This window comes from Psilocybe cubensis, chromosome 12 (assembly GCF_017499595.1).
Source record: "Psilocybe cubensis strain MGC-MH-2018 chromosome 12, whole genome shotgun sequence".
Lineage (NCBI taxonomy): Eukaryota > Fungi > Basidiomycota > Agaricomycetes > Agaricales > Agrocybaceae > Psilocybe > Psilocybe cubensis.
This window is the reverse complement of record NC_063010.1, coordinates 494,674-517,480: the sequence shown is the minus strand read 5'-3', so window position 1 is coordinate 517,480 and position 22,807 is coordinate 494,674. Positions and strand designations below refer to the sequence as shown.

At 45.6% G+C, this 22,807-nt stretch overlaps 9 protein-coding genes across 9 annotated transcripts; 3 read left to right on the top strand and 6 right to left on the bottom strand.

Annotated features, from left to right (window-relative positions):
• Positions 1 to 512: 512 nt before the first annotated feature.
• Positions 513 to 2,356, bottom strand: JR316_0012160 (Uric acid-xanthine permease; the record flags this gene model as incomplete). The annotated part of the gene is made up of 10 exons (XM_047897793.1): positions 513 to 608; positions 659 to 765; positions 883 to 929; positions 990 to 1,329; positions 1,384 to 1,473; positions 1,527 to 1,629; positions 1,686 to 1,726; positions 1,780 to 1,854; positions 1,910 to 2,002; positions 2,059 to 2,356. The coding sequence occupies 10 exons, from the start codon at positions 2,354 to 2,356 to the stop codon at positions 513 to 515; spliced, it is 1,290 nt and encodes a 429-aa protein (XP_047742682.1).
• An 894-nt stretch (positions 2,357 to 3,250) lies between these two features.
• On the top strand, positions 3,251 to 4,705 carry JR316_0012159 (Alpha-ketoglutarate-dependent xanthine dioxygenase xan1; the record flags this gene model as incomplete). The annotated part of the gene is made up of 6 exons (XM_047897792.1): positions 3,251 to 3,394; positions 3,454 to 3,516; positions 3,564 to 4,172; positions 4,228 to 4,422; positions 4,471 to 4,490; positions 4,546 to 4,705. The coding sequence occupies 6 exons, from the start codon at positions 3,251 to 3,253 to the stop codon at positions 4,703 to 4,705; spliced, it is 1,191 nt and encodes a 396-aa protein (XP_047742681.1).
• Positions 4,706 to 5,292: 587 nt separating this feature from the next.
• On the top strand, positions 5,293 to 6,047 carry JR316_0012158 (uncharacterized protein; the record flags this gene model as incomplete). Its single annotated transcript, XM_047897791.1, has 2 exons — positions 5,293 to 5,657; positions 5,711 to 6,047. 2 exons carry the CDS (start codon positions 5,293 to 5,295, stop codon positions 6,045 to 6,047), a joined length of 702 nt encoding a protein of 233 aa, XP_047742680.1.
• A 1,629-nt stretch (positions 6,048 to 7,676) lies between these two features.
• On the top strand, positions 7,677 to 9,543 carry JR316_0012157 (Peroxidase 2; the record flags this gene model as incomplete). Its single annotated transcript, XM_047897790.1, has 8 exons — positions 7,677 to 7,747; positions 7,808 to 8,057; positions 8,109 to 8,413; positions 8,463 to 8,761; positions 8,817 to 8,877; positions 8,945 to 9,210; positions 9,265 to 9,319; positions 9,372 to 9,543. The coding sequence occupies 8 exons, from the start codon at positions 7,677 to 7,679 to the stop codon at positions 9,541 to 9,543; spliced, it is 1,479 nt and encodes a 492-aa protein (XP_047742679.1).
• A 1,312-nt stretch (positions 9,544 to 10,855) lies between these two features.
• On the bottom strand, positions 10,856 to 11,558 carry JR316_0012156 (Thioredoxin-like 4A; the record flags this gene model as incomplete). Its single annotated transcript, XM_047897789.1, has 6 exons — positions 10,856 to 10,881; positions 10,933 to 11,002; positions 11,058 to 11,085; positions 11,141 to 11,188; positions 11,244 to 11,287; positions 11,346 to 11,558. 6 exons carry the CDS (start codon positions 11,556 to 11,558, stop codon positions 10,856 to 10,858), a joined length of 429 nt encoding a protein of 142 aa, XP_047742678.1.
• Positions 11,559 to 11,934: 376 nt separating this feature from the next.
• Positions 11,935 to 12,570, bottom strand: JR316_0012155 (uncharacterized protein; the record flags this gene model as incomplete). The annotated part of the gene is made up of 3 exons (XM_047897788.1): positions 11,935 to 12,203; positions 12,253 to 12,447; positions 12,510 to 12,570. Coding segments are annotated over 3 exons (525 nt in total), but the record flags the coding sequence as incomplete, so codon positions are not given.
• Positions 12,571 to 14,486: 1,916 nt separating this feature from the next.
• Positions 14,487 to 15,428, bottom strand: JR316_0012154 (uncharacterized protein; the record flags this gene model as incomplete). Its single annotated transcript, XM_047897787.1, has 4 exons — positions 14,487 to 14,533; positions 14,638 to 14,850; positions 14,907 to 15,225; positions 15,279 to 15,428. 4 exons carry the CDS (start codon positions 15,426 to 15,428, stop codon positions 14,487 to 14,489), a joined length of 729 nt encoding a protein of 242 aa, XP_047742676.1.
• A 188-nt stretch (positions 15,429 to 15,616) lies between these two features.
• On the bottom strand, positions 15,617 to 16,926 carry JR316_0012153 (uncharacterized protein; the record flags this gene model as incomplete). The annotated part of the gene is made up of 3 exons (XM_047897786.1): positions 15,617 to 16,066; positions 16,114 to 16,327; positions 16,379 to 16,926. 3 exons carry the CDS (start codon positions 16,924 to 16,926, stop codon positions 15,617 to 15,619), a joined length of 1,212 nt encoding a protein of 403 aa, XP_047742675.1.
• A 514-nt stretch (positions 16,927 to 17,440) lies between these two features.
• On the bottom strand, positions 17,441 to 22,764 carry JR316_0012152 (1-phosphatidylinositol 3-phosphate 5-kinase FAB1; the record flags this gene model as incomplete). The annotated part of the gene is made up of 9 exons (XM_047897785.1): positions 17,441 to 17,511; positions 17,567 to 17,769; positions 17,824 to 17,932; positions 17,991 to 18,268; positions 18,324 to 19,490; positions 19,573 to 20,153; positions 20,213 to 20,585; positions 20,641 to 22,066; positions 22,122 to 22,764. The coding sequence occupies 9 exons, from the start codon at positions 22,762 to 22,764 to the stop codon at positions 17,441 to 17,443; spliced, it is 4,851 nt and encodes a 1,616-aa protein (XP_047742674.1).
• Between the last annotated feature and the right edge of the window lie 43 nt (positions 22,765 to 22,807).

Below are 22,807 nucleotides of genomic sequence, written 5' to 3'. Positions count from 1 at the left end.
TTAAGACAATGGTAATGGCGCTCAAGAGGCCTGACAAGCCACTGGATTGATTTTTCACTCGATCAAAAAGATGGGTGAACAGTTGGGGCACTAATAGATTTCCAAGGCCAAATGATAGTGCCCCAGCAAGCACGAAACGGTCTCGACGGGTGTACTTTGCAAATCCAAGAACGCGGGTACCGGAGACCTTTTCCAAAAAGCGTTAGCCTCGGAATTGTTTCCGAGAGAGATAATTTTGATAACATACAGCAACAGAGGCGAACAAAAAGGTGGTAACTCCTCCCAACACAGAGTTAGGGACTGAAATATTGTGGTTAACGACTTTGATGGACAAATAGCATATAGAATACTTGCTAGCAAGAAAGACCCCGGAAATTTTGCCCAGGATGCCAAACAAAATCAGGAAGAAGCAACACCACCGGCCGGCTGTGATATTTGCACAACGTGTGATTGCGATAACACCATTATTCTAAGTAGCGCACCGATATAAGTGCAGTGGAGTCAATTTCTCTTTACGAAGCATAACTGGTCATATGGCGCACCTGTGCAAAGACTGACAGCGGCGCAACTGTAAACAGGGCGGAGAAGAAACCCCCGATACCGTCGCTCTACGAAGAACTGATGAGAGAAAAACTATTGACAAGAATAGAGTTCTCACCAAGATGCCGCCTTGTATTCTAGAGTCAAATTCTACGCCTCGAACGTCAACCCGGGATACCTCCGCCGAAGCTGTGATATCTCCCATTGCTTCCATTGCCAATGAAACTTGAAATTTTTCAAAAATCTGGGATACATCACTGGAGAAAGTACTCACTGTAGACTGCAAGCACTGCAGATAACAGTTAATGGTAGAAATTTAGCTTTCCTGAAAGGACAACTTACTTGGAAGGATGGCTGGTGGATAAACACTAATTTTGAACGTGTGTACCCTGTGTAGAAGGAACGTTTTGAGTGATCAAGAATGGTAAACGTCGGTACTTGAGACATACCATAGGAAAGTAATTGCTGGAGCCGTTTTGATACTGGAGCTGTCAATGTATCCTGTAGCACCGGCAACAATGCAACCAACAGCAAGACCGACAATGATACTAATGTTTTTCATGAATGGTGATCCAAACATTTCCGTCAGCACAATGCTAATGAAGGACAGGAAACCTAGACCAATGAACTCCGGCGATCCCCATGGTAAAGGACGAGGAGCAAAGATTGTTGGGCATAGTTGAAAAATTCCTGAAGCTGGGAAATTCTGGCAACCATTCGAGCCTCCACCCCACGAAAGGGCGCCTGAAGATCCCACAAGTGATGCTCCGATAAGAAGGACCACAGTTCCTGATGTGGGCTGTTTAGAGAGTGAAGTCAGAGATGCATTGAAGCTTTACATACCAGTGATAATTGGAGGAAATATCCTTTTTAAGGTACGAGGAGGCACGAAGGCCAGGAACATCTCAAGAAAGGAACAAATCAGAGAAGTCCCTATGCCAAGCATCAGTAATTAAAGTTTGTTTTTGGATATACATCTAGCACACCTAGAAGCTTTCCATAGGCCTCTGGACAGGCATTCCGCTGAATAGTTCCATCCGCAAGTGTAGTCGAAGTACACGTCCCATCGGCATACATCGCGTCGAATATCTGAGAAGCAACGTTAACAAAAAGCAACTTCCTTCTTTTTAAGAAAGTTAACTTACTGCGTTTGCTGTTGATAATGTACTGAAACTCGTTCCAACCACTGTCGGGAAGGTTAGCGCTGAACTAACCATGAAAAAACAATCTAATGGTTACCTGAGATGAGGCCAGTCCCCAGATAATATCCACCAAATAGCCTCATGCGAGACATCTGCACGAGGCTGAGTATTCCTGAATGCACATATGCCATTAGAAGCACAAAATACGAAGGCTTCTTTACACTTACCACATCCAATTAAGGATGCAGATATCATGTACGCGGAGGTTACAGAGTCCAAATTCAAAGCACTGGCAAATATAATGGGAGGTGTAATGAGTCCTGAAGAAAAATATGTTTGTCACCGTAGCATGTTATTCTTGGTGCACACAACACACCTGCAAGCATGGCCAAAGCATGCTGTAGACCAGTAGCTGCCGCCAATACAACCGGTAAGTCATCATTGAGGCCATAAAATGGGGGTGAACGTTCGTTGTAGGCCTTTGAAAACGGCACAGGGGGCAGACAAAGCCAGCTGTAGTTGTAATCCCCTAACCAGCCGTTTCTGGTGGTCAGTTTTCGTTTTGAAGCAATAAGCCTTTCGCCGAGTGACTGCTTTTGAGGGATAGAGGAGGTGTCCACCTGGAGTGCAGGAGAGGCAATGGCTCTAGGCTGACTGTCTTCGATAGCACTCATGGTGGATACAGTGGAAGGCGTTGAAGTTCTGATAGCCCTGATACACCTATTTTAAGAGCCGTGAATCTGTGAGAACCGAAATAACATTCGGAATTCTCAGGATCTTTCGGATGGTAAGGGACAACGCATCACCCTCAATTCGGTGTAGTAATCGCCGAATAATTCTGGGTTGATCCTGTAGGTGCTGAATTCTGCTTTGGTCCTTCCTATGGGCAGTGATACGTGTCGACTTGGCTACTGGCTGAGCACAAGTACTGTATTTTATTGATATCCCCCAATATCTCGAATGAGGCAGGTTCGTGTTGCTGTATACTCCTCTCTAGAGATCCATTCGCAGAGTTCGGGGAGATACCTCATCCGTTGGAACATAATGTGCTCAAAATAGTGCCTGGTTGCTCTGCGATTAGATCATTGAAAACTATTAATGCGTTGGCTTAACTCACTCTCAGAGCCTGACCATGCATTATAGGCTTTCAAAGATCAACCTCTCGACCGCATTCATTCTGAGAACCTGATATCAGGGAGTAGGTGGGGTGGAGCGTCGAGCTATTTTGAGATACTAATCTTCGTCCGAACGGTGGCTTAAAGCCCTCCTGAGTCCTGGGTTGATTTTGGGCTGATCCCAGCAGTTCGGAAAACACAGAAACACATGGCACAAGTATCCTGTCATCCACCGAGCGTCTAATTTTGTGACGGCTTGTAGCTGTGGCTATAAAATTGTCGGTGAGGGCAACAAGCAAGCTTCCATTTCACTATCATTCAAATACAGAAAGCATGTGCATGATACATTGCTGCAATGTTACGTTATCACCATAATGCTTAAATACACACCCCGCTCGTAGATAATGTGGAGGTTGCACTTGCATCGCATCTTGTCTAATCATCCTAATCAACATGGCTATTGAACTACTTCCGATCCCTCTGCCAGAGACCGCAGACCCTTCCAAGTTCACAAAGTTTGGCAGGGAAGTCAAAGGACTCGACCCGGCGAACTTTACTCCCGAGCAATTTGAAGAACTCAAGGATGCACTCTACAAGGTATATGTTCCTTCTTTCGTTTACAAGGCGACGACAGGGTGCTCACTGGTTGACACCAGTATGACGCCCTTCTCTTTCGCAATGTCGACATGACACCAGAGCAGCAGTATGCGTTAACAAAGGTTTGTAGCTCGTTGCTGTTCGATACCTCCGTAAATTGATTCATCAGGCTTTTGATCCTGCTTCCGAGAATTATGGACACGGAAATAAGCAGACTGAGGCTGACAAGAAGTCAATCCTACATCCCGATCTCAAGACTATCCCTCGAGTCCCACAAGTTCAGCTCATCGGCAATGGCACTGTTTACAACCACGAGGGGCTAGCTGAGGCCCGTTTAAAGCACCCCCACCACAAGACTTTCCACAAGAGCATCGTGAGCCAGGAAGACGAAGACAAAGGCGTCACCCGATTCTACCGATGGCACATCGACGCTGCACTGTACAACCTTTCGCCGCCAAAGGTCACAACTTTATATGCTCTCAATGTGCCTCAGGGACCGAAGCAGGTTGTGAGGTATGACGACGGTTCCGGAGACGAGCTTCCGGTGCCGCTTGGGACAACTGCTTTTGTATCAGGCAGGACGATGTTCGACATCCTGCCAAAGGAACTCAAGAGCGTCGCTGTTCGTTCGCGGGTCAAGTACGCTCCTCACCCCTATGTGTGGATGGCCCCGGCTCGCGCCAAGTCGACGGGGCTTGGGATAGAGAGTGACGGCCTCGAGTCATCTTTTGACGACCTTCCTCCATGGGAAGAGTCTCGTCGAAAGGTCTACCCTGTGGTGTGTGCAGAAATATGTTGATCTTGCATATTTTCTCAACCTACCGTGGATACAGGTGTGGAAGAACCCTGTCACAGGAGAACTCTCATTCCAAGTACATCCGTGTGGCGTAGCGGAATTGCATATCGACCCTATCCCTGAGGGAAACCCACGAGATGGAGCGTTGTACCCGGACGGGGCCCATCTCACGGATCTCAAAGAAGTCAGAGACTTACTTTATAGTATGCAAAGACCTGCAATAAGTCCAGAGGTGAGCTCTCGAAAACAAACTAGAATGCTGGTTCTGACAAGGTTTCAGTTCGTATATCCTCATGACTGGTATGTTAGATTAGCCTGTAGAATAAATGGCATACAACTCATCTTTAAACCTCAGGAAAGAGAAAGATATGGTCCTGTTCCACAATCGAGGACTACTTCACACTGTCGTTGGAGCTTTCAAACCAGACCAGGTGCGGGCATTTCATCAATGCAACTTGGCTGCATCGGATGAGCCCACTGGGCCGACTGCTGACGATGTCAAGAAATGGGCCTAACAGTAGGACGAATCAGCAATCATCCCTGTAATTTGCGACATACGTAATGACACGGTTCGTATGTTCTGTTTACCATACGGAGAGTTGTAAAAAGTGTCCCAATCAAGTATATACAACCAAAATACCGAAGGTAGGCTGGCCATGCCATTTCACGAGTTCAGGAAAAAGTTGTTGCTGAACTTCCGGGATTCTCCGAACCTCAACACTGTCGCATAAAGTCACGTGATAGACGCTGGAATTGCGCGCGATGAAGATAATTGAGGTCGGGAACTATGTGAAATACAGGAAAGGGAATCTCAGAGTGGTTGTACCAAACACTTCAACAGAAAAGGAAAGGGAGAGAAGAGTAGGAGCCTCGAAAAATGAGGAGACTTCATTGAAAGATGAGAGACAGTGAGCATAACAATTATTTCTGTGCCGGTAGTCTACGCTACTCGGAAACCTCTGCAGCACTATTAATATACTCAAAGCTATGACACGACTGTCCAGCGTGATATATTAGCACAGCCTTTTATTCCTAGATATTTAAGTTGACAACTATAATCACTTGCACAATACCCCCTGAGCAACCACCCCACCAGCGCTTAATGTCCACAATCAGCAAAGGGGACGTTGCCCCAATTTTTGACTTTTCCCAAACACCACTAGCCAAAGTGTACGAAGGGTTTTATGTCAAAGTTCTCGATAATGTCTTTACACGAAAGGAATGTGAGGATCTGATCGCCCTCGCAGAGTCGGATCAAGAATGGACCGCAGCTGAGTTAAACAACGACGTGGTGCCAGATTACAGAAACAGCTTGCGTATTCTGCGCTTCGACCACAATACGGCCGACATGATTTTCCAGCGGCTTTTGCCTTACATCCCCGAACTTATCGAAATTGAACCAGGCGACGAATGGGAAGGAGTCATTGGAAAGCCTGGAACTGTTGAAGGAACTTGGAACTTGGTTGGGTAGGTCTATGAGGGATAGCGTTTTGCGCGTGGGATCTAATGATGATCTGAAGGGTCAATGAACGGCTCAGCTTTCTGAGATATGAAAAAGGGCACTTCTTTAAGCCACATCTGGATGGTCAGATAGAACTTTCCGATGGGCGTCAAGCTCGCGTCACGCTGCAAATTTATCTTGGAGAAGAAGGGGTGCAGGGAGGGGCAACGCGTATACTTGGGCCGAAAGGAAAATATGTGGATATTGAGCCCAAGATGGGTCGAGTGTTAATATTCCAGCAAAGAGGTTTTGGTCATAGTGGAGAAGGAGTGCGTGAAGGAGTCAAGTACACTTTGAGGAGTGATTTTATGTACCGTACTATCTATATCGAGGAGATTGAAGATGTTGACGAGTAGATTCAGAAGTTACTTCAAACATACGGTCGAAAATATTTGTGTTCAGTATGAAAAAAATACAGTAATCCAATGAGCAGCCCAAGTGAATACTTCGAAGAAATGTGGATAGCAAGTCGATCTGGCAACCTCAGCCTGAGCGCTTCAAGGGTGCGCCATTTGCCTCAGCTTGGCCCTAAGCGGCATGGGCAATATCAGAGGTTTCACATATGAGAGTGTCTCAATGAGAGCACACTCGCCACAGCACTCTCATCTGCACTCTCACCACGTTTCGAGCGCAATCTGTGTTCTAAGGCGTAAACGAGGTACCTCTCTTGCTATCCTCCAAACTTTGTGTGTTCTCGTGAATCATTGGAACTTTGTTTCTCGCAGTGCGCACTTCGAGCACCCCAATTAGTGACCTTGTCGAGTTTCTGTTTCTTTAGGAGTTAATCCAAACAATTTATGTTCCAATGTACTGGCAGTTTCATTTTTCGAAGTTGCTTCTCTAACATGGCTACTTACAATGCTTGCCGACATCGGCGACAAACTAATTGGAGTTCCGAATGACACCCAAAGTCCGATAAATGTACATGTCAGCGCCTATCTTTTCTGCTTTTAACTGGTTCAGCCATCATCATCCTTCTCTCCGCCTTGCTGAGATATTATTCTCAAGTGTCCAGTGTTTTGATCAACTTGACTTCCAAAAATTTCCATTGATCTTGATTCCCTCACCCAGGGCGAAATCAGAAAGCCAGCAGAAGCAAGAGGCATGTATTCAAAGCCATACACACGAGCATTCATCATCAAAGGCAATACCCCGTTTTTTACACATCCAGGGTATCTATAAGCTTCGATCAGCAGTCGTCGCTCCCCAAAACAATGAGGAACATGTTCTATTTTTATATAGGCCAAGCAGGCCAAGTGGTGTCGACTGCTTCTTGGCGAATTCATACGAGATGGGCGGACACTGGACGTCAATTTTCAGTAACAGCAATTATTCGCAATGTATCACAGAAATCAAGGGATGGCCTCCTGCAGCTTCGTGTATGAAACTGGCCAAGCATGCCCGCATTTTCTTCTGAATGGGCGCGTATTTGGCTTCTGGACCTTGAGTCCGCAAAGCTCTCGTTATATTCTATCCACAGGAACAGGGCGAAAAGTCAGCCTTTTTCCCTGCATGACATCTGACCATGTCACTTTATCGCCTGTCTATCTTGGACAGTCTGTTTGAGACTCTTGACCGATTCCGTCCTCAGACGTCTTGCGTACCCCACAATATCATGGATAGCGCAACATTCTTCCCCCCCTTGCCTTTACCAGGGTACGGGCAAAGGTGAAAATGTAGTTGTTACCAACTGGGCTGAAAGACCAGATAGCGCAACATTCTTCCCTTCATGGAAGGAGATAACGGTAATCTGGAAGGCTGTCACTCCATTCCTCGTACCTTCACCATGGGCGGCTCCCGTCTTCGTTTGAGATCCGACTCTACTGCGGTGAATTTATATGATGTTCTAACTACCCCACTTTCTATTTGCCAAGGTTTATAGCGCTGATAGTTCGATTCAAGGCGAACACTGCCCTCGAGCTTTGTATAAAGGGATAGAATAAAGCTGGTATCTTCATTAGCTTCCTCTAGCAAACTTCACCATAATGGCTACGCAACAACCAGTCTCAGCCCAACCACCTGCACTAAAGCTCGACAATATCCAAGGGGATATCCTGTTTGTTCCTTCTATTCGTTTGCTACTGCATCTTTACTGACTAATGATACTGCACTGAAGGAGTGGATTGCCCAAGAAGACAGAAACCATGTACTTCTTCCAAATCAAGGACGCCCTCAAATTCCGTCGAGATCTTGTATCATTCGTGCCGCTGGTCAAGAGTGTCGCCCAGGTACTCAAAGATCGCAAGGAAATCGACGAGCACAAGAAGGGACATGGCCAGGGATATGGTCATGGTCACAGTGTCAGACCTCACCTCATCCCTATGGTTGGCGTCAATATATCTTTCTCTCACATTGGTTTTAAGACGGTATGTAATGTCCCCATCAATCTCATTTATTTAGGGTTGACACAAGTCCAGCTCGACATCGACGATAAAAAACTGCACGATACAGCGTTTCTCCGTGGTCAACGACTAGATGCTGGACGAAGCCTTGGTGACAAGGGTACTGGAACTGGGGACAGTTTCGTCCCTGACTGGGACGAGCCTTTCAAGCAAGATATCCATGGTGTCATCATAGTGACAGGTGATAGCCATGCCACTGTAAACAAGACTCTTCACGACATCGAGAATATATTCGGCGTTGGAAGCAACAACGCTTCCATTGTTGAAGTGACCTCTGTTCGTGGTGATGCTCGACCAGGAAACCTATCCGCCCATGAACAGTAAGCAATCTGGTCTTCTTCTACTGAATGCTTACCGATGCCCGTGCAGTTTCGGATACCTTGATGGAGTGTCCAATCCAGCGCTCATTGGGTTCGACACAAACCCTCCTCCAGGACCTGCTCCCATCCGTCCTGGCGTTATTGTCCTTGGCCACGACGGGGACCCCAACGTAACGGACCGTGATGGTTGGATGGTAGACGGCAGCTTCCTCGTCTTCCGTTACCTCTTCCAGAAAGTACCAGAGTTTGACGACTTTGTAGAACGAAACAAGCTTAAAGTCCCGGGCCTTACCGAGAAAGAGAATGCCGACCTCTTAGGCGCTCGCTTAGTTGGACGCTGGAAGAGCGGTCAGTATCCGTTGAATTGAATAATTATATCAATTTTCTGAATATTTTGTCATAGGTGCACCACTAGACCTAGCACCCTTCAAGGATGACCCAGAACTTGGCGCCGACCCCCAGCGGTAGGCACATTTCTTTGGAGTCACTCCCTGACATTAGTGATCCTACTAATTGTCTACACTATTTCAGAAACAATAACTTCCAATTCTCGGCAGAACTTAACTTCCAGAAACTTTGCCCATTCGCAGCACACGTCCGCAAGACCCTTCCGCGGGCTGACCTGGAGAGTCTAGGATTTTCTACCGAGAGGAACCGCATCATGCGCCGCGGAATTCAATTTGGGCCTGAGGTTACCAAGAAGGAGAGGGCGGACAAGAAGACGTACCACGGTCGCGGACTCGTATTCGCTTGCTACCAGAGTAGCATCACGAATGGCTTCCAGTTCATCCAGCAAAGTAAGAAATACCATAATTTCAGGCATTCTGCGCGGTCCTAATGGCATGACATAGGTTGGGTCAACAATCCAACGTTCCCCTTCGGAGAGACCACTCCAGAGGTTCCTGGGTAAGTCTTCACTGATTGATGATGGTATACTGCAAATTGACCATCAAATAAGTGTCGATCCGCTCCTTGGGAGTGGTCCTAATCGCAAGCTTTCTGGTGTTGACCCAAATAATCCTTCATTTGAGCTCGTACTCGACGATGAATGGGTTATTCCTCGTGGGGGAGAATACTTCTTTACCCCATCCATCAAAGGGCTGAGTGACGCCATTGCGTTGGCCGCCTAACAACTTCTACATTTCTGAATCATGTATCATACAAACAACTGTAAATGTGTACAAGCCTTCAATAAACGAGTCAGGGAATTCCGAAACTTCGTCGTATCGTAGATATGCGATAACACCGATCGACGTGACTTCGATGAATCAAACTTTGGGAAGGAGTGCGGCAGATATGTAGAAGATACAAGTCTCCAAGTTTAAGAACCGTCACGCTTCAACAATGTCAACGACACGAAGAATATTCCATTTTTCCTCCCGCACTGAAGTCTCACATCGACCAAATCGATCTTCATTGTCCATCTGGCGTGGCGTTGGTAACAGTACGCCTGTAACACAACCGATAATGCAGAGAAAAGAACTTTCGACACCGCAAAGAAATAATGGATGAAGATGAGCCATGCCATGGCTTGGAATTCTCGAGTGCTCGGGGGGTTAGGAGAACGTCTTGGCCAGAATAATAGGTTGACAAGGTATCCAAAGTAACCAATGATAGCCATTGGTAAGGATAAGCCTGAAGGCATGTTGTTGCCACGAACAATGGTCTCCGATACCATGAGCCTGAGATTGGGGTCAGGTCGGTGTAAGCACGTTTAGAAAGCAAAATTATCTGACAAAATGACAGCGCCAGATACATTGGCAGTCGAAAACATCGCACAAAAAATAATGCTATCGAAAAATGGCGGTATGTGAGTGAATTTGAGAGCATAGACGGAACAATGTTCTCACCAAATGGCACAGGTGAAGCATATGTCGCGGAGATTGCGGATAAAAAACAAACAAAAAATGATTAACCTGTCAAATGCAGTAGATAGTTTGTGTATTGCATCATGGCCAATAATCGAATGGATTGGTGTCGTCGCTTTGTTTCCTTGGGCTCCACTTGAGGATTCGCAAGCAGGCGCTGTTTCTTCGTGATTTAGCATGTGTATTTGGAAGCAGTGAAATAGCGTGGGGTGATGCTAGATGCTTCAGGTATTTATGCCTGAAACTACGACTTCTCAATAGAACAGATTGAGAAAGAAATTTCTTATAATGAAAGAAACTTCCATCGAAAAGTACAACCACAAACGTCTTTTAACCATCTGGTTAGCCAAGAACATAAACAGACAAAGAACCTTTCTTTTTCGAGTCGGCTGCTCCAGGGTGTCATTAAAAGGTTAAAAGACGCGTTAATTCGGGACTTCTGTGCGCTTTAGCTCCAAAATGAAGCAAATGCGGGTATCAGACAGCACGATCAGGATAGCAAAACGAGCAGAATACAGTTACGAATGTTTATAAGAGATAGGAAACAATTACACTTGCAAGAAAAGAGAACAAGTCAGTATCTGTAGCGCGTCGAATAGTCTGCACAGGAAGTCAGTCAAAATGCTACATGTGGCAAATGAAGTTTATTACCTTTCGGAGACACGACCAGACCACGACCTTTAGACGCGCCTCTGTATACTGTTTCAATTATATCAATCAACTAGAAGAGAATCGCTATAAGTTTTGTTGTTATCGTCGGAGTAAAGGATACACACTTCTTGTTTGTTATCCATAGCCCAGTTACTATAGTAAATAGATGGTTAGAAAGTGTCAACGGCGAGAGAGAGATGCGACTAACATTTTGTTGTTGTTACCGGTCCCCAGATCGATCATGATGTGTTTGTTTCTAAGTTGTTGTAGTGCTCAGAGTGTGCATTTTCTGAACGTTTTTGTACTCTTACCGATAGAAAAACATGACAGTGCATTGATCATATAACTCATACATCTTTGAAGTTAGACCAAATCTGTAAGCAGAATGCGACAAAAAGCAAAAGAAAACATACTTTATTGAAATCAGGAACTTCCGTTATGTCAACAAGGTAAATAACGGCGAAGTTCTGGACCTTTTCTGCCACTGAATACAATGTTTCGTCCATCGTCATACACTGGCTATCCCAGTCATGACCGAATCTGATAACCACAACACGATCTTCTTCTGACTTGATAGCTTCGTCAACATGCCAGCCAGAAGGAAGATGGGGCAGGAAATAGGACATTGAGTAAGCTTAGATGGAGAAGATCGTCGTAGTCAACAACAGAGAGGTATACCTTGTGGCTGTGTATCTGGTGGAAGTCTGTGGAACTCGGTAAATAACACGTACAAACAAATGTACTGTAATCTTATCTCGCTTAGGGGCTTTTTTCTTCCTAATTGGAACCCTTTTTGAGCGTTACACAGTTTCGAGACAAGATCCTGGACATAATCACCATCAAGTCAGAGGTGCTGTTAATTCTAAAAGCATGTTAATTTAAACTTTAAATAACAGTCGAGATCATACTAGGTGCTAAGTGCGTAAGCGCCTGTGTAGGCTTGTGTGGTACTAATATCAATGGTTTGACTTTCAAGATGTTGTTCAACGAAGTTTGCAAAATCTAATGTTTTTCCTGACCAGTGTACAACCGAATACAGAAGTCTTCGCCTCCTGACCTCACATATGATTGCTTCTTGGTTCTTCGAGACACCTTGACTTCACGCATCCACTCTTGAGGCTCTGGTGTCCCATCCTTTGAAGTTGAAGATCCTGGAGAACTCGAAGCTGTCTCGCGAGTTTCCGGCTGGCCCTCTTTGTTCAATTTGAACGCCTTGAACTCAGGTAGCGAGCTCAGCTGAGCATAATTATCAACGGATTTTGCTGACGTCGCTGATGATAGGATCAGCCAAGCATGATGATTTTTCCGAATAATACTGACAGCTATTCAATCTGGTAGAACTGGTGGGGTGTGGCCTTTGGAGTCCTCCTTCTCCACCCTTAGGTCTACTACTGCTACTGCCTTCATTAATAGAGTGCTTGTGGGGCAGTGTCCTCTGTTGTATGGTATGACTTGTAGATTCGCCGTCCAACATCATATGTGACGTGCTGCGGGATATTTGGACGATCGGATCCTCTGAAAATCACAGGTGTTAGTAAGGCAATAGATTAAAACTAGTCAAGAGTTAATCAACTTACCTTTCTGAATTTGGGCAGGATTCGGCAAGACCACCTTACCATCATGTCTTCGAGGGAATAACTGGCACGACGGAAAGCACGGGCAGTCTGGAGATTGGGCCGAAGCCGAGTTGTGTGGGTGGCTTGAACGACAAGCCATAGGGGAATTCTAATCCATGAAATGGACAATGGATACAATTGAGGACAAGGATATTTATGTAGTCGTGTGGCCAGCTAACTTGTAACTCTTGTGTCATTGGCCCATTTGTGTCATGGTGTATAGTGTTCTTTAGCATCGTTTAGCAAGATCTTGACTTTGACCCTTGGCAGTGGATCGACTGAATTGAGGGGCTGGCTGCCGCAACGCCGTTCCTTTCTTATCTATGTCTTTCAAATGGTCTTTGATGTACGTCTATGAACATGTAGAAGCCACCCCTGATAAAGGTTATGGGACCTACAAACGTTCTTCATTCCGAGAATTTAATTTAATTTTGTTTGCGTGATCCTGTCCGCTTTCAAAAGTGGCATCTAATCATTATTTCTATTAATCAGCAGCAACAGCGTTACAGCTTCTAGCGTCCGGTGTGCATATTCCATACATAATTGCCGTCATGGGATTTCCTTTCGAGTTAAGTCGAGGCTCATCAAGTGCCTTTGTGTACAGGAAGAGGCCGAATCTATACTCTACTTTTGGCGTTGACTGAAAGCTGTTAAAGGAAAGCATGACTGTATCCGAGTCAATGAATCCAGATCCAAAGATTGATGACTTTATCGCAGTCCATTACAGATTTACAGTCCATTCTCGTTACCCTAAATCCTTCTGACATTTTCCACGCGATCCAAAATTAATGCGGCGTATTTCTAGTACCCGCGACATAGCATGGTATGTGGATGTGGCAATCTATAGACAGAAACTACCGAGTCTCAATGAGACTAAATGCGACACGAATCCTTTACCACAAGAGGTCTCTGAAGACGGTATAGTTCAGTCCTCCCTGGAGTAGCTTGAGCTACCAGGAACATCGACATCGAGGGGATAAATGACAACTTGGTCATATAATGCAATGTTACGCATGTCAATGTGCGAATCAAGTGTCCGTATTCTGCAAATTCTTCATCTTTCCAACTCATTGAAACCTATTCCAAGATTTGAGTAGATAATCAAATTCAACATGGGACGTCGGATATACTTCGCAGTTAAAAGCGCAGCAAAGAAGATTTAGATTCCATTCACGAAGGAAACCTGAAGAACTTACTCATGTCATGCCAGATAATTCCTCAACAGCATAGCAGTAAAATATCGATGCTATAGGGACAGCTTCAACGACCCACGTAACAATGATGACAGAATCATTTTCGTGGTGCCTTCAAGGCTTCTAACAAGGATAATAACACAATTTAAGGATAAATGTTAATGGTCTCGCAATATTGTCCTGCAAAATCTACAAGCGCTCGATGAGAGCTATCAGATGATGCATCGAAAAAATGAAAACATCTCACGCTTTTATTGGCATACCTCTTATGTGAAAGCGTGGTCAGACGCCACTGCCCTTGCGCTCGGGGTTGGATTTAATATCACCATTACCAGTGGGTGATTAATGATTCCTTACCGGTAATGCACAAGGAAGAGAATAGTAAGAGATAGCTTGGCGCAGTATGTCAAATCATTAAAATTTGTTTCTGACGAGCGAGCAAAGATCCGTTAGGCTAGCACAGCAGCAAAACCAATTCCCATCCGATCCATAAAACATAAACACCGGATGCATGGCATACAAAAGGAAATCGCCTCCCCAGTCCAAGGTACCGTTGTCCGAAAAAAAAACGAGCCAGAGATACGGTCCGTAATATCAATCCTAGTCTATGCTTCCTGGACTCAGTCAGAACACGGTAAGCCTAGGATAAGGCAGAAGAAGTACACGGTCAATTCATAGGGCCAAGTTCGAAATAACCTTTCAGAAGAGCAAAAAAACCAGTCCAGAAGCCTTTAGCCATAGTTAATCAGATTTGATGTGAGACACCCAGAGACGGCATTCTAGCAGTTGGGCCTGACAGAAAAGGACAGAGAGATGTTAGTACTGCCTGAAAAGATAACACATAATTTTGAATACGTCTGTCATGCCAATGAGCGTTTGGATATCGCAGAAAACACCTTCGGCATCTTCCCTTGCTCTATTTTTGCATTTTTCGTAGACATCCATGGTGTCGAAAGCCTCCTCGTCCAAAGGTTGGCCAAGTCCGTCATCAACAAACATATCACTTGACCAGAACTCGGACCGATAATGATCAGAAAGGCTCTTTAAGATCCCATCCATCAGAGATACAGAAGTTAGGATCGAAATAGGAAAGCGTTGAACGTCAGGTTCTATTTGGAGTAGTAATCAGTAAGGATTAACGAATCAACCTAATAAAAGCAATCACCCCTTAGAAAGTTAAATAGACAGGACCATGCAGTAATGGTTGCTTGTTTCCAACCTTCTTGAAAGTCTAGCAACGAGCGGAGTGACGGGAGTGCAAGCCATAGCTCATCCAACACTGACTGGGGTGTGATTCCTAGTCTATAATCAAACGCCGATAGTATATCGCGGTGAGCAGCCTGAACAGGATTAGTCACAGCTGAGGCAAGCGATGAAGGTGCGAAGGTCACCTCCAAGTCCTCATAAGACAGTGTGTGCGGAGCCAGTGTGACATATTCGTGGGCGTAAACAGGCACTAATGGGTTAAGGAAATCTCGATGAAACTAATGCGCGAACTATAGTAAGCAATGACCCAGAATCAGTATATTGTAGATACCTTGACGCTTAACGATAAGCATGCGATTGCTATGTCCCAAGAGATAAGTCCAAGTCCTTGTTGTTCAAGAGCTTTAGTACTCCTGTATAGATTTGAACAATTCGGGTTCCCTGAATCGTCTTTGCATGGCGTCTGAAAACTTGCTGGCATTGTTAAAAAGAAAAAGCGAAGGAACATCCAAACTGCGTGAAACCGTGTTTCTGAGGAGCCGTGCAATTGATCATAGAGGTCATCACCAGTACTAAAATAGCTCGAGTCGCTTGACAGACTACTGCAAACAGTGCCTCCAGAAGATTGTAAGCTGGACGGAGACCCAGGTGACGACTGTATGGCACCGGTTACTCTAGTTGACTTAGCCGGCAATACCTGTACAGACTAAGGTGAGCAGAAGTAGGTTTCGCAAATTTGGAGTGATAGACTTTTAAAAGCCAAGCAACAATGGTCTTTCGCCTCTTGGACCCAAGTCCAATGGCAACTTCCCAATCGAACCTGATGTCGTCTTCGATGCTGAGCTTGCTGTCGTCGTCAAGTGGGCTACATTCGCCACGATTCTGGATCATGCATGGAGGGGGGCGAATAGATATTCCGGGAAGCAGACCATCAGCCATTCGGCCTTCGGTTTCACGTTGTAAAAGACGCTCAAGACGAATTTTTGCGAAGGTCTCTGAGCTCATGGGCAGCTTGGCTACATGTTCGGAAGGTGGTGCAATAATAGGAACAGGTAGTGTTGCAGCAGTATGCCTTTTAGCAGGAATCGGCGTGGCTGGGACAGTCGGTACCAGCGGAGCCTGTTGGAAAATTCAAGCAAAGAAAAAAGCGTTAAGAATGATCGTACTTGTCGACCATCACTATCAACCGATTTGAGGGACTCAGCTCGACGGAGACTGGCAGTTCGACGCGCATATATTTGGTCATACGTTCGAACATTGACGTCCTTGCCCTGTTTCTGTCTTTTGGTCAGCGTTTCGTTTTCGCCCTGAACTAATCCATTTGACAGTGCTCTTTTGATTATCCGATATTGAGGAGGCATTTTGATCTTCTGAGATGAGCTATCGAAAAATATACGTTAATTTGACTCAGAAGCAGAGTCGTGCACTTACATGGAATTTTTCGGGACTTCGAAAGATATGGGTGAGATTTCACCAAAGGAACTGTCTATTTGACATAGACTAGCTTTCTCATGTGGAACGGAAGAAATTTCTGGGGTTTGTACAACACTTGAATCTGAATAGAAAGAGAAATCTGTTTTATCACGTAGTTCGCGTTCTCGCAAGGCTTCAAGAAGAAGTTGATGAAGCTTTTGGCCAAACCCTTCCGTCGTAGTCAAATCAAGTGGGGAAGAGGAAGAGATATTTGATAAAGAAGAATTTGAAGTTGAAGTTTTGTTTGAATCATATTCACCCGAACTATTTGAGCGTGGGGAAGAGCTCGTGAAGTCAGGAGGGCTGCTAGACAATGGTACATTTGGAATTTCGATTGTTTCTTCGTAGTTTCCTTCCTGTTCAAATGAGCTTTGGTCGGGTGGCATTTGATGCGGCGTTGTCTCTAGAAAAGTGGGACTGGATCCATGAAGTGAGTTGTTAATGGGATAATGATGTAGCTCCAATAGACTTGAATGTTCTCCTTCAATGAGAGCTCCAGGAGGCATTTGGATCCAAGAAATGCAGAAAGTCTCAATTTTTGAGAGAAGAATACCTGATCAAGGGGAAAAAATGAAGTGAAATGATGGGAGGAGGAGCCAATCTTGAATATTGAATCGTAAAGTTACATAACATCACGTGATGTCAAACACGTCGCGTCGCGTCGCGTCTCCGGCAAGGGGTCTCGGAGTCCGCCAGCATTAGTGAGTCAATGACCAGCGGTCAACGTTTGATGGGTCTATTGGCCGAGTCATGACTTATAATCAGTCAAGGTCTAGTCAATGGCTCTACGATCGCTTGATAAGACGCTATTACAATGCTATTAACTTGTTTGTGCCCTGATACAACTCTTGAAAGTATATAGAGCATGCTCTTTAATTGCATCCATTTAATATTCCCACCGTAGAGACAAGGATAATGCGTAATGTACAGAGTTTTCAGTTGATTCCAAATAAAAAGAATATGCTACGATGTAAATGTGCAAAAAATGAATGTGTCCTTGGAGTCAATGGCATGGAATAACTATAGAATGCTGGGTAAAAGACAAGGATCATGAATTACCAAGGATTCGTCTAGGGGTTTCGACCATTTGTCTATAGAGAACCAGTTAGATATTTCCGTTCGCTTGAATCAAGGAACAAAACGTACCTGGACAAGCGACAAAATAGCCTTCAAGGGCGTTAACAAACCGATCTTGATATTCTGTCGGTGGCATGACAGTAACTTCTTTACCCGATTGAAGACCTTGCTTCGCCTTATATTCGAGGGTTTTGGCAAAAGTGTAGCTGCCTATAGTGTCAACAAGCCCACAAACAATCTCCTTCTTTTCCTCGTCGATTCCCAGAAGGAGTCTGGAAAACAAACGGTCAACGCAGTACATTAAAGGACCCAAAGACAAGACTGACGAGTAGTCCATAATATTACTCTTGGATAAGAACTCCGCATCGTGCTTGATGGCTTCATGAAGGACTAATTTGGAATGTGGACGGACTAAAGTCAGTGTGCGCTGTTGACCTGTAGGTTGACGATCAGGTTAAACCCTTAATTGTAATGACATAAAAAAAGAGCTTACCTTCAATCCACTCCCCGTCAAAAAGTGTCTTCGTCGTATCTCCATGTGACCTAACCTTCCTTCCTTGGATGCCTTTCAAGTCGAACGTCTTGCTTATCTTCTTATCGAAGAATAGGTTTTCCATCACCAAGAGATCGGCCTTCGACTGAACAGCGCCAGTTTCCAGATTTCGTATTTCGACAGTGTAGAACCCAATGAGCTTTGCGAGGACAGTTGCCCTGCTCGCCGTTGCGTCCATGTACCGGAAGTACGAAGGTGCCAGATCAACAAGAACTTGCCTGTTTGACGTAGAATGAGAGATCCATTAAAAGGACAATAGGTGTTTGTACATACAAATCAGCAACATTCCAAGCATTAACCAGCGTCTTGATCACGAATCGCTTGTCGCTAGTCTGCCAAAAGTTGGACTTGCTCTTGCCGCCTTCAGCCGCCCAATTCGTGCTCCTTGACAAGCTCTGAACAAATCCATCACTGATACCACATCGCTTTCTCAAAACATCGAATTGTTTCGCGTAGTAGACCGTACAGCTGAATTTTAGTCGTTTACCAATGGTCCAATCATACTTGATATGGGGTCGTTCATCGAAAGTGGTGATATCAGCTAGTAGTGCATGATGCTTTTTCGCAGAAGATGGTGGTGGAGGAGTTGAAGGTTGTGACAATGTTTCGGAATGAAGAACATATCGTACAGCCGAGTTGATTCCATGGGCTAGTGTGCTGGCAAATCCAGATGCAGTAGAATGGTGGACTGTTTCAGATTTGGCAGATGCCTCTGGGGTCACGGGAATTGGCGTAGAAGGGGAAGATACACTGTTTGGGGTTTTCTGTCCGTCTTTCGGAGGCAAAGGTGGAGGAATGTCGTCTTTGCCAACTGTGACCTGACTTTCTGCACTATTAGCAGAAACAACAGAGCTGTCTTTGACCCTTCGTATATGCGTCTCCACAATTCCAGTACTTGGTTTCTCTGAGTCGACAGAGGGAGGCGGGGAAGGGATACTGTTTTCGAGGTCCTGCAGTAACTGTATGCCTGTTTCAACACTATCTGATGTATCCATAGTGCCATCCACTGCTTCCTTGCTTATCCCCACATTCGCCTTAGCTTTGACTGCCGTTGGCTTCGTGCCCGTAATGATTTGCGCTGTGGCATTCGACAAGCTGGCAAATCGAGATGGGGTAGTCGTCCCGCTAGGTTGCTCCGGGATCGATGTTTGTCTCAGAACATCCCTAATTGAAAGTAGTGATGTTGGATCTCGAGTATGCTCCTTCCTTGATATGACAGCAGAATATTGTTCAGGTTCATTCCAAACAACGTCTTCCTGGTCTGGATCTGGTTGGTTCTTCGACGATGAGGATGCGAATAACCTATAACCAGCAGCCACAGAGAAAAAGGACGACGTTCCAGAATCTGTGATGGTACGGGGGGTTGCAGCGGGTTGCGATGCTCCAAAAGCAGCTCGAGCTATTGATAGATTCGCTAATTCTAGCTGATAGTCGGTAGTACTAAAAGTAGAGTCAAATTTGGAAAACATGTTCATTTCCGAGAAAAGAAAAGAGGACAAAATTGCTGGGGAAAAAGACATACCTGAGCGTGTGTGCAATGATACTTCCCCAATCATCCTCTCTCACAATGATATTGCCTCCTGGGACAGCGTGACATCCTTTACCCCACCATTCTGGCTCTTCGGCGATCAAATCACCCACTTCCTTCGCTTTCGAACTGGAAAGATGTTTCTTCTGCCACGCTTTGAGTCTTTTCTGTGTGCCTTTCCCAGTCGCAATGAAAGACCTTCTAACATCATTCAAAGATGTTTCGGGTGTCTTCGCTAATTGGCTGTAGAGAGATTGTTCAATCTTTTGGAAGTTATGTCGCAACGTGGAAAGCAGTCGCCCCGGATCCTCTTTAGGTGGCACTGTTGGCGCTTTCGATGCCTGCGTATCCGTGCTGACACTGGATTGGGTGGTGAAGTATGATGTATTTGGCCCATGATCTTTTGACGGAGAATTGGGGGCCGTCGGTGGCAAAGAAGGCAAAGGAGAAACGGCTCTTGGGGTAACTGACCCGGATCCTTCAGCAGTAACATCAAAGGCAGCATATTCATCGTCTATTGACGGCAAACGTGGCAATGCCTTCTGAGTAGCGTCCTCGGAGTTCAGGACTTTCTCCTACGATGGTTACGTCATAAGCCTATTTGAATTCAAAAGAGGGAGGGAATTCAGCGCACTATTTTGTCAATGTGGTCCGCGACTCCTTCCCACCATCTTTTAATCTCTTTCCTCAGAAATTTCTTTTTGTCTACGGTTGTCTCAGGTTCTGGTTTTGAATCGTATCTGGTGGGAGTAGGGGATGATCTTTCAGTCCCACGGGTTATTTGCAATCGAGGCACCCTGAATTCAAAGATGTCCTCGATCTTCGAAAGCGACAGCGATATTTGACCAAGGGGTGTAGAGAAATGTCGGATAATGTTGAACCTAGATGGATGAAGGGAATTCGACGGCCCAGACGATGGATTTGTGTGGTCGCACAGGGGAGGCGTCAAAACGTGTATTGATGGCGAATAAATAATGAGTTCAAGAAATTTAGCGTATGAGATTAAGCTGAGAAACGAGTCAGCAAGTCCTTGAAACTGGATACACAATATAGCAAGCGTACTAGGTTCCATCGTCCATTAATTTTCTTGAAGTGCTTGCATTACAGACAGCACAGGTCTCCCACACGCTAATATGCTGTTCGTCGTTAATTTCATTTGCATCGTGGGTGCCAACTGGCTTCTCCTCCTTCGACTTCCCTTCGGTCTCTCCTTCGTCCTTCTTTGCTTCCGTTGAAGTCTTAGAGGAACGGAATGTGATCCTGACTCCGTCATGAATAACTCTAATCTCGTGTTGTCCCCTGGTAAATTTACATTCCGGCCTATCACAAGGTAAATTACTTGACTTTGTGAATTCTTCGATCCATTCACCCAATGTACTATCGCCATTCGAATAATATCGATATGTTATCCAGTGTGGTTTACCGCAAGGTGACAGACCGGACGTAGGTAGGTTAAAAGGAGGTGTCTTGACGTTGTTGGGAGAGACTGTGGCAACAGATGCCCCACTTGAGGAGGATGCCGTACTATTCGTTGTAAAGGTGGAGGAGCCTTGACTGGGAATATCAGACGTGTTCGTCAAGGATGGAGATGGAGCAACATTGGCGGGAGTCTTGGCGGGAGCGACCGGAGGCACGTGGGTTGAACATAACACTGAAATTTGTTGTTGGCGAACGAAACCGAGGATACCAGACATTCCGCGTCCTTCTGCGTCCTTTCCATCCCAACCTAACAAACTCGTCAAAGCCAGTCTTTCGTCGCCTTTGAGTCGCCTTTTGGGTGGCTGATTCTCAAGGTCAGCGATACTAAGATTCTCCTTGTCGGCCAAGTCCACGAGAAGTTTAGGGGCGTTGAGTATGACACCCGGGGATGTTGACAAAAAACCTTTGGATTCTTCAATACGCTTCAAAGCAACAACAAAGGGTAAGGATGGCGTGATAGCCCCGCTATCGACTGGAGTAGAGGAATGTGTCGATCTCCGCAGAGATAAACGACGTTCTCCTAGAAACGAGAACCGATTAAGGCGCAACCCGCTGAATCCATGTCCATCAGTTGATCTGCGGGGAGATGAATCTACTGGAATATCAACTGTCGGAGCATGAACGAGGTTCACGGTTAAATCTAGAGAACCCCCACGCCCAACGGAATTTATTGTTTGTGACCTGTGGCTCAGACTTCTCTTCATGAAGAAATTCGTGAAACTCGATGGGATATTCCGCATTTTGGGACGGGTCGGCCTCCATTGATTGACCCCTTTCTCCAATGCGGGGTTGCTGGGTGTCGATGGTGATGGTACGGGAAGTTTAGGCCGAGTGAATTTAACTTCCACTCCACTGTCACGAAGAAGACGTTGCTCAAGAATCAGAGCCAGGTGAATGTATATCGCAAGGCGAAGGACCTTTGAAAGTAGCATATGTTGCATGGGGGAATTCACGCCCTTCAATGTAAATGTTCCTCCAATTAACCGTAACTGGGTGTCAAGATAATCATCTATGAGAGGGTTGCTTAGAGCCAGTTAGTCAAAACGTTTTATATCAAAACTTACGTTCTAGCCCATCTAGCCCGTACAAAATAGTGGTCTCCGACTCGGTTTCGGTTTTCTTCAGAGTGAACGTTGCAGGTGAGAAAGTACATCCTATGTTAGCAGGTAGGACGTCGAAACCGCTATCTTCGGTTGGCAAAGGCAGTCGTCTTCCATGTGGTGACAAGCAGAGTAGTAGATGCCCAGGACGGTGCTTTCCTGCAGGTATGTGCGGGCGAGAATTTAAGTCAAAGAGGCGTTGGAAAGGAGAAGGTCCGGTGGATGTGGAGGCTAGAATGTTGGTATCATCTTTGCTAGTCTGGGAGCCAGCAGTGGTATCTTCCTTGGAACTATCCTTGGCTGCTTCAGGTGGTGCTCTGACGGGGGTCGCTCGAATGGTTTTGGAGCTTGACGAGGGTTTCCCGAGACTCTTTTTCAACTGTTTTCCTCGCTTCACCGCTGCCAGCCAGTTTTCGCGTTCTATTTCCTCGCTCATCTCGTCCAAAGCCTCCTCAAACACGCACACCCATCCATCGCGACGCGCCTCGATTCCAGGTTCATGAATATCTTCCAAGAAATGTCGAATGAGACCTGCACGGTGATTTCGTGATTCTACTGACAATGCATAGTTTGGCGGCAGATCTGGAAGAGGTTTGTGCTGGGACATATGCTAGCCGTCGTTGGACAAGGGTGTATATGAGTCCCAGAAC